At 37.4% G+C, this 10,472-nt stretch overlaps 2 protein-coding genes across 2 annotated transcripts; both read left to right on the top strand.

Moving 5' to 3' along the window:
- Positions 1 to 797: 797 nt before the first annotated feature.
- Positions 798 to 2,034, top strand: LOC136800332 (uncharacterized). The gene is made up of 2 exons (XM_067056964.1): positions 798 to 1,126; positions 1,299 to 2,034. The coding sequence occupies exons 1-2, from the start codon at positions 798 to 800 to the stop codon at positions 2,032 to 2,034; spliced, it is 1,065 nt and encodes a 354-aa protein (XP_066913065.1).
- A 4,416-nt stretch (positions 2,035 to 6,450) lies between these two features.
- On the top strand, positions 6,451 to 7,104 carry LOC136800331 (uncharacterized). Its single transcript, XM_067056963.1, has one exon. It carries the CDS (start codon positions 6,451 to 6,453, stop codon positions 7,102 to 7,104), a length of 654 nt encoding a protein of 217 aa, XP_066913064.1.
- The last annotated feature ends 3,368 nt before the right edge of the window (positions 7,105 to 10,472 follow it).

Below are 10,472 nucleotides of genomic sequence, written 5' to 3'. Positions count from 1 at the left end.
ACGTCCTACTGTGAAGTTAACCGTTTGGAAACTGCGTTTGCTGAACGAGAAAATTGTAATAAATCAATGGCAACTTATCTTCCATCTAAAGTAGTTCCTGGTCTTTTTGGAACTTTTGTTTATGACAATGGTGACCATAACCCTGAAACAATAAATGGCGAATCTATGCATTGTACCAATGGCATCCTGATCCAAAAACCGGCCGCTAAACAACAGCCAATTCCTCAAAAGCCTGTCTTCAATTCATATTCGAATAAAAGATCATTCAATGGCATAAGAAGCGATTTGGAGCCGTACTACTCAGTTGCAAGGAGCAGTCCAAAGCCAATCAGCAATATCGCCTTTCAAAATTTTACCACCGTCAAAACACTCTCCAAGAAAGAAGATTTCATTTGGATCATAGCACGTCAACAGACCAGTCAACTTCAAAAACCCTTGCTTCCTGGTTGGACAGGCTTCCACAACCTCACTAAACCTGAAAACAAAGATCCACATTCAGTCCATTACCTACCATCCATTGATAAACAACCAACAGAAATGTCCACAATTCAAGAGATTCTCAAACAGATCAAGGTCAAATCAGAAGCAATCGGCCTTGAGAGTGCTGATGCTGTCTTCGACCATGCTATATATGCCAGGTTATATTGGATCCAAAGAATTCCGAGATTAACGAGTTTATCAACCTCAGAATGGGAGGATTCCACGCCAGTCTTGTTTTCATCGCCGTCATTTGCAAGCGATTCTATGATGCTGGTTTGAAAGACGTCTTTGTCGAGACCAATCTTGTCGGGTCAGAAATGACGAATTCTGTTCTGAGAGGGAAAAGGTACAACAAAGCTGTAAGAGCGCTAAAAATCATGCACGAGGCTTTACAACGATTAAAGTTCGAGGCGTTTGAGAACTGGCTTGAGGAGAACAAAGCAACCGTCAGGCTGACTGAGGTGTTTGAGTCAAGCGATTTTCACATGTTTTTGGAAAAGCAGAATGAGCAAACAATGAAATCTGCTACGACAAAAGCTGAAAAACTTTTCGAGTTGTTTCAGATATTCGAAGCTTCGATCAATCACGGTGATCTAGGACCAATGGCACAATTTTGGCAAAGCTTTATCAATATGAGTCAAACTTTGTTAGATTACATAAAGTCAATGCGCACGGGTGATTGGGATCTCCATCTATCATCATCAGAAAGTATGCTGGAGTGGTTTCATGCATATGACCACACCAACTATGCTCGCCATTTCACATATTGTTGGTCAAGTCAACAAAGCCTCTCAAAAACACACCCGGAAATATTGAAGGAGTTTAAGGAAGGAAATTTCGTGTGCAAACGTACTGCGGGCTCTTTCAATATGCTACCTACCACCCGACCAAGTTATTGAGCAAACAATAAACAAGGGTCAGAAAGGACCTGGTGGCATCATTGGTTTCAGTACCTCAGAGAATACAGTCCAACGATGGATCTTAACAAGCCATATCGCCGCGGAGATTTCAGCTGACTTGAAGGAGAGTCTTGATATTGAAACTGCCAGCTCAAAACTGAAAGATTTAAACGAAACGATGAGATCTCGTGACGAAGAAGACATCATCAAGTGCATTGATATGATTTCTGCACGCAACAATCCGTTTGTACAAAGCAGAAAGCTGATCGGTCTCTCGTCCGGCGTGGTAGCCTCAGACGATATCACAAACGATCTTCTCACTGCAGCAGATGTTGGTGAAAAACAGCTGAAAAGATTCGTTGCGGAAAGAATTCAATCGTCCAAAATCAAATTCCACGACGTAATAAAACGAAACAACCTGAAGACCTTCAGCTCAATTTTCAAAACAACGCAGCATAAAGTCAACGACCAAATCATCACTATCAAAGCAGACCGCAATACATTCTCCCGTTTAGTCGTCATACAGAGTAGCAGATCCATCGACCTGAGAGTGGTGCTCAATTTCGAGCTCTGCTCTGTCCCTCTCTCACTGTCCGAACCGAACGGAACGGAACTCTTGTCAAGAACAACAAGGTCAACTTATTCAATTCATTGATTGCTGATATTTTTTTTTTTTTTTTTTTTTTTAATTTACAGTAATATATTTCTCAGGTCTATCGACCTCTATGAAATAATCATGCTTAACATTTTACAATTTTACAGTTGTAGGCGCATGGGCCTAACCAGTCGTCTTTACAATATTTCATTTTCAGTAACGGGTTTGTTACAGATCTTCTTAAAGTAGAGTTTTGTCCGAGGACTTCCTCTAACCTTATATATCCAGCTGCCATCCTTTTGTAATTCTGTTTTCTCCTTTGCCTTCCTATGCCACTCTTTGATGGTTTCGCGTTCTTTCTTCGAAAAATCGTCGGATACTCTAAATTCGTCTTTCTCTAATTTGTGGACTGATGCCAGAATATGACGTTTCTCTTCTTCGTTCTTTAGCACGACTTTCAAGGGTCGCCATCTTTTTGTTTTGAACATTTCGTCCTTCCGAGCTCCTATTCTTTCTGCGCTGACGATGTTTACCTTAAATCCCATTTGGTTTTGTACAACTTCTTCAACATAATCCTTATCACCGACACGTTGTTCTTCTAGGTCTTCATGTTTGTTCTCTCCGAGGTTGTGAACAATGATATTGTACTTTGTTAAGTTTAACCATCGTTCTTCTTCTTTCTCTTCTTTGATGAAATTCTTGATCGTTACCTCTTGTTTCTTTAGCTCATCTTTAGTAATGCTAGCGTATGTCTGTTGTTGCTTTGATCCTATATCGTGGTCTTTTTTCTTTAGCTCATCTTTAGCGATGCTAGCGTATGTCTGTTGTTGTTTGGATCCTTTAAGGACATCGTCTTTGTTTACAAGATCGTCGATCTTCTTCTCCAGTCTATCCAGTCTAGCGAAAACACATTGCTCATCTTGATCTTTCTCTTTACCTTTAGTATTTGTTGCCTTGTTATTGGTCGTTCTTTGTTTACTTGTTTTGATCTTCTCTAATAATATTGGCGTGACTGTGATGCATTTCGCACATTCGAATCTCCTTGCTTTGTACTGAAGGCAAATCTGTACTTGGTAGGCTGGAAGCTCCGAACAGGCATAATGAACAAATCTTTGACACTTCCTACACTGCAAGACATCGTTATCCCGTATTATTTCATTTATAAAGCATTTATTTGGGGTGCAGGATCCATATTTTGATGAAATTTCCGTGTTAAGATTTTCAGAAGTTTTCGCCATTTTGTTGCATTGAGCAATCTCCACTGTGTCGCTCTTATAATAATAGTCATAAGAGGGAGTGGGTTTCGGAAAAAGGAAAGTTCTTATAATAAGAGTCATTATAAAAAGAGTCATAAGAGAGAGTAGGTTTAGGAAAAAGAAAAAAATAGGATAATTATACTTATATGAGGCGAAGAGAATATTTACTCACTACGTAAATTATGCTAAATATTCTTTTAGATAACACTTTTTTCAAGTAAATATAAAACAAAGACTTGTTAGCATTCAGATATTACAAAACCAATTTTTTTTAAAAATAGAGATTCAGAGATTTCGAAAAAGTGAAGGAGAGTTCTGGTCTGTAAAGTATACAAACGGAGTAGGTAGTAATTAGTAAATAGTAGGTAGTAAGTATTAAGTAGTAGGTAGTAGGCGTTTTGTACTTGCCGACCAAAAAACTGCTGTTTTACTGTCAAAAATTTGAAATTTGAGGCCATATTTAGCCAATCTAGAGGATCCTATTTTCAAAAAATTTTTGGCCCGTCCGCCACAACCATGGTGGCGCCTCCTTAGACACTTATGTAGCCGTTACGTCATAATTGCAGAGATACATCACTCTTTTTAAATCCTAAAAGCAAATAGTTGCTATTCTACCCATTCAAGATGAAAAGTCTATGTTTGGAATTTTTGGCAAATAAACTTAGGGAGGAAATGATATATAAGTAATTCAACTTAATGAGCCTCATTGACCCAATCAAGACTGGATGGGAGGAAAGAAAAAAGTTATTATGCATTATGCATATCCATATAATTACATAAAGATTGAAATAAAACTGCTTGTTTATCACACTTACTGTACTGTTTCAACAAACTTGGAAAAAAAGAAAGTTTCGAAATCCCCACTGAAATTTTTATTCTAATTCTGTGTCCCCACTGGTATTTTCTGTCTTTGTAAAATCCCCACTGGATTTACAAAGAGAAATTTTTATCCCCGGTGAAATTTTAAAAGCCACCGGGTCACTGAGACAGGGATGTCAAGCTAAAAAGAACAGATATACAGTAAGGGTTGTGATTTTCAATTTCATTATGGATATCCTTAAACTTTTTGGAGAAAAAATCATTTCTTAAAAATATTCTTTTAGGTTAGGACTCTAACTCAGCATACCTAGCATACATAGACATGCTAACGATGTAGGCGTTTTTGTCATCTCAAGTTATGCACCTATTGGGGTGGCTTCGGATATTGAATGCGAGAATTTCTTCGATGGACTTGATGATTGCATTTCGGAAAAGAAACCTAAAGACATTTTGGTAATCGGCAGTGATACAAACTCTAGCATGGGATGTAACGCTCAGTTGAACGAAGGCTACCCCATCAGAAAATTCGGTATCGAGCATGTCAATGACTCTGGAAGACGATTTCCATCATATCTTGCCATAAACAACCTACTCGCAGCTACCACTTGTTTCCGTAAGAATAGTTATGCAACTTGGACGCATCCTCGCTCAAAACTGAAACACCAAATTAATCACTTCATTGTTCAGAAAGAAAATTTCAAATTTGTAATGAATGCTGGTGTTACTGAACCTCTAATTGACTCTGATCACATAGCAATCAAATGTAAGCTACGTTTCATTGTTCGCCTGAAAAAGAAATCTATACCAAGACAAAGGGCGCGTTCACACTGGAAAGTTTACTTAATTAAATCTATCAAAGTTAAACAAAGAGATTTATGATGGATGAATACACTGGTTTATTACAGTTCTTTGTAGGTTCACGAGATCTATTATAACACGGTAATTGATTTTGCTTAAGGCTTCTCATTGGTTGATTCTTTATTGAGAGTTTCGATTTCACCTGTGATTGGTTGATATTGGTATCCATACATCACTTGAAATCTGCAAACATATTTGTTCTAATGGTTTTACTCAATAACTGCATTCATCTTACACATCAACAACACCGTTTGCACTATTTCTAATTTTTCCTCAGTTCATTCGTTTTTGAAATCGTAAAACTTTTTGTTCACTGCACGCATTCTTTGTTTATGCTTCCTTAATAAAATCTTTTGTTTTAAGGGAAGCCTCTACCCTACCCTTAAGACAATAGAGCTTACGACTCTTAATTAAGGAAGATCGATTAAAAATTACAATACTACGCGTTCGACTCTTTGTTAAATGCACGTTCTGTATTGTAGTCAACGAAAGATTCTCCTAACTACATTTTTATTAAGGAAGGTCTGTATTGTGAACACGACCAAAGACTTGTCCAATTAGATCATTCTAGATTGAAAATACCAGATGAAAGGAACAATTTTTGTCTGAGAGTCAAGTCCCTTTACGACAATGACAACAAACTTCAAAATAGTACCTACAGTAGGGTTGTTGAAGCAATTATAAAAAACTTCTCATGAACCCTGCCCCGAGCTAGAAAACCTTCACCGGGCTGGTTCCAAGCCGCCCAAGATAAACTGCTACCTTTAATTGATGAACGTAGCAAAGCTTTGATGAGAAAAATTGACCGTCCACTTCGATCTACAGTTAAGAAATTACAAACCGTTCGTAAACGTCTAAAGAAGGCAGTATCGAAAGCCAAAAACGAATGGATCCAAGACCAATGTAACGAACTAAACCGTGTCCGGAAAGAAGGTACAAAACGATTTTGGGATACAGTGAATAAAATCAAATCTGGTTTAACAAAAATTAAAAACAGTAATGAACGCTCAATGAGAAAGCCAAACGGCACTATATGCACAAAAACGATACTGTCTTCCGTGATCATTTTCAACAATTGTATGGCAGAACGCCCGTATTTGATGCTTCTGTTTTGAATTCTCTTGATTGCAAAGAGACTGTTAATGGTATTGATCATCGTCCGGATGATGAAGAAATTCGGAAAGCCGTTCGCAACCTCAAGGAACGAACACCTGGTGACTCTGGAATCACTCCCCAAGTCTGGAAAGCACTCTCGGAGAATGAATCTACCTTTACCTTTTTAAGAACTATTGTTCGTAATTTTTGGGACTCTGAAAACCCCCCTTCTGAATGAGAAACTGGTCTTCTCAAGATTCTACCAAAGAAAGGAGACCTAAGCCTACCGGGAAATTACAGAGGGATCATGTTGTTGGAATCTGCCTACAAGATTATCGCTATCATCCTTCAAAATAGACTCAGCCCAATTGTAGAAACCCTTGACCATGAACCCCAGTGCGGCTTTCGTTATGGGCGTGGATGTGTTGACGGGATCTTCACAGTAAAAATGGCAATGAAAAAGCGCAGGGAACATGGCCAAGAGACCTGGATATTATTTCTCGACCTGGTCAAAGCCTTTGATCGAGTACCGTGCGAGCTTCTCTGGGAAGTGTTATATATTTTTGGTGTCCCTGATAAACTTGTACGTCTGCTTCAATCACTTCACGCAAATGTGGAAGTTAAGTTTGTTATAAATGGCATTGCTAAAAGGATCGAAAGTATAATTGGTGTCAAACAGGGTGATATACTGGGTCCACTCCTTTTCATTTTCTACCTTGCTGCTGTAATGATATCTTGGAGAACCACTCACCCACGAGAAGTCTGTATCTTTCACACCAAGTTTGACGATATCCTAACCGGTAGACGACCTTCAACTAAAAAATGTGAACAGTTTTCGTTACCGGACTCTGAGTATGCTGACGACACCGGAGTTCTATTCACATCAAGAAGCTCTGTCGAAACCTACCGTCCACCACTAGTCAAGCATTTTCTAAGATTCGGTCTAGAAATCCATGTTGGTACCGAAGAGAAAAGCTCTAAATCTGAAATGTTGTTTGTTTCTGCTTCGAACCAAACCTACACTGATCCCCTGTCTTTCGATAATACGAATCTTAGTAATGTCAAAATCCATGATGCATCCCATATGCCATCCCATATATGATCGTTTCTGTTACCTGGGGTCAATCCTATCGCGTGATTGTAAAGATACCCTTGACGTCGAGTCGAGAATAAAAGCAGCCTGCAGTGCGTTTGGAGCTTTGAGAAATTGTTTATTCCGTTCTACTAATGTTTTGTTCGCAGCAAAAAAATCTGTCTACGAAGGCCTTGTTCTGGCGATTTTGTTATATGGCTCTGGGCACTGGTGCCTTACTGAAATTGTTTGTAGAAAGTTGAGAGCTTTTCATGCTCGTTGTGTCCGCACCATATGCCGTGTTAACTTAAACTTGTCATAGCTTTCACTAAATGCCCACGGAGAAGATCATGTCATGCACTTATAAAGCTTTTGATGCTTTAAAGATTAAAGCATTAAAAATAATCAGGAATAATTGATTGATTTAATTATTGAATGATTGATTAATTGATGAGGCATATGCTTGAAAAAAAATTATATTCCATCAACACAATACTTAAAGAATTCATGCAGCTTGATAATTTGATAAAATTTAGGAAAAGCTTCTCAAAAATATATTTCAAAAATTATGGTATCATTAGCTTACTGGTTTTCACATCTCCTGTTTGTTTTTTTCTCCCAGTTTCTTTCTTACAACAATATATGTAATGATTATTATTCACAATAGAGCTTTTCTGATAATGCCGCAGACATCTTAGATTGTAGGCAAAATATATAGCGGTGAATAAATCAACAAGGCAATATCAGAAATAGCTTGCTTTTTTCATTGGCTGCTATATTTCAACAATTCTCTATTGCTACTTTGCCTAATAAACAATAGTCAAGAGAATACTACGTATAAAATTTATCAAAAAGTTCTGCGCCATCTTAAATTTGGTGAAATAGAAACCAATCCTAGTTAAGGCCCGGGCTCCTCTTGTGTACGCTGTGATTGCACTTCTCAAGCAAAATCTTCTATGTTGTTGGTCAAAAGAAAAATAAAGGAATGCCATTGTGGTCTTACAGTCGAGAAAAGTTGAAATGCGCTTCAATTTTTTTTCAAGTGCATAATACTTTTTCATGATGCAACTTTTTCTCCAAGCTGAAAGGATCGAAGCCATTAAGATGATATCAGCGCAGACAATGAAGAGACGTGCCTCCAGGAAGCTAGACTTTTTGAGTTTATAGCTATATACTTTCACTTTATGGCGTTTCCGTACGAATGTTTGTGTATCTAGTCTAACCACCGTTAAATGCCTTCGGGATGGTCCCTCCTAACTTGGAAAGCCAGAATTGGAGCTATTTCACCAAACCACTGGAGCGTAAGTTATTTAGAAAAAGTTGAATATGTGCATGTAAAGTTAAACGAATGTTAAAACAGTGAATACACTCTAAGTGAGGTAAATCTATTTTGAAGACCAAAAGAAAAAGTTTGTTTACATTGATTGACATTCAACATTCATTCAACCACTTTTGGATTCAACTTTACATTATGGCCATAATGCATACATTCAACATTTTTGAACTTTGCCGGTATCTTGTTTTACTAAGTTAAGAAGGACTTTCTCGAGTTACGACCATATGATGGTATTTAAAGCTCAAGAAGCTCTATAAACAATAAAGCTAGTTATTAATATAATAACAGACAAAGATAAATTACAGTTTGAACAAAAATATCAAATGTACGTACATTAAAAAACTTGAGCAAATTTCTTTAAAGATTCCAGAAAAAGAATTGAAATCATTGCTGAAATGAACTTCTGACTAAATTACAGTATTTAGTATTCAGTTTCAAAGACAAGAAACAAAATTTGACATACAAAACACTTTTTCCAGTCAATGAATCAGCTCATCATCATAATCAGTCTGCCATTTTGTTTGTTTTGATTTGCACAAGTAATATTGTAATTCGTGTTATATCATACACTGTTATAATTTGCATTTATAACACTCGCTTCAGCTTTTCAAAGCTAAATCAAAACTAATAAATTGTAATACGTAATAATGGTAATAGCATATAAGGCATATAACGTAATATGAAAATCGGAAAAAAAACCGAACATTTACGGAAGAGACTAACTACGGGGATGCTTGCGCGACAAAACACAAAAAAACAACAAAATTTCGAGATTCCAGTCCAATATCTATGCGTGAAGCTATGAGTGCCTCCTCGTCGCTGTGCTCCTGCGGAGGCAATCATGTGAGATCCCACCGAATTTCGACGGCTGAATTGCTTGAGCGCACTGGTTTGCTCTATATTGATGTAGATGTTACACGTCGCCAACTACGCTGGTTAGGGCACGTAACCCGAATGCCCTCTGATCGTTTTCCCCGTAAGATGCTGACATGCTGGGTTAGTGAAAGGCGCCCACGTGGGGCCTCTGAGTTCACGTATGGGCGTGGAGTTTACAAAAGTTTGAATAAAGTTGGTATATTGAAATGTGAGTGGTATGGGAAAGCTTTGAATCGTGTGGAATGGAAAAATGTTATTGATAGTTATATTTAAAGTCTGTTCACGATAAGTGTGCACTTTTTTTTCTTTTACCTATAATTTTTGAAGGAATTCCTCAATCTTTATAAATTTGGTATCGTTGAAGAGATATTTGTGAGTGGAACAATTTGAAATAAAAAAAATCTTTAAAAAAATTCTAAAAACGAAGATGAAAATGAAGAAGAAAAAAATGAAGATCTTGTAGAGAAGTGCTATAACTTTCATTTTCATTGGAGAGATTCTTTGATCTTAGGAAGTCATCACTGTGAAAAAATTTCACTAAAATAGTTCTCTCTTTCAAGTCCTGTTCCTTCGAGTCCTCCTTTCGAGTTCCAAGTCCCTGATCTCTTTCTTTTCCTCACTCATATTTTCTCGACCTATTTATGGGTTTGGGCTGGAGGGTCTGAGCCCCACTCTATTGATTTCTATCGATCTTTCAATTCATTAATATCGTGTTGGCTCAGTCCCAGTCTCTGTTTGCTGATTATTCATCAATGATTAGTTTATTAGCTTCACAATATTATCAATCAGTGTTTCTTGAATCAAAATATTTTCAGGCATGCCAAGGCTATTCATGACAACTGGAAAGTATCAATATTGACTATATATTGTCGCACACGGAGATTTATGTGTGGAACTCCCTGGATATTTCACCAGACAGTTTCACTAAACCCCGAGGCGCAGTGTACCCTGAAAGAGTACAATTTAAGAAGATAGTAAATGGACGATAGTAACTTCGATCGAATGAATTTTATATTTACATAAAAGTGATCACTAATATTTCAATAACTCCAAATAACTGTTCCTTAATATAGTTGTCTAAAAAGTCGATAACACGATAATATCTGCAATTGATGTTATGGAAGGTTCCAGATCTAAATCAGTAACAAGTCTCTTTACTAATAGTACGGTTCGTAACTCTCTAGCT

Source organism: Clytia hemisphaerica, unplaced genomic scaffold (genome assembly GCF_902728285.1).
Source record: "Clytia hemisphaerica strain Z4C2 unplaced genomic scaffold, Clytia hemisphaerica genome assembly, whole genome shotgun sequence".
Lineage (NCBI taxonomy): Eukaryota > Metazoa > Cnidaria > Hydrozoa > Leptothecata > Clytiidae > Clytia > Clytia hemisphaerica.
Note: the sequence above shows the minus strand (reverse complement) of the source record. Positions and strands in the feature narration are given on the sequence as shown.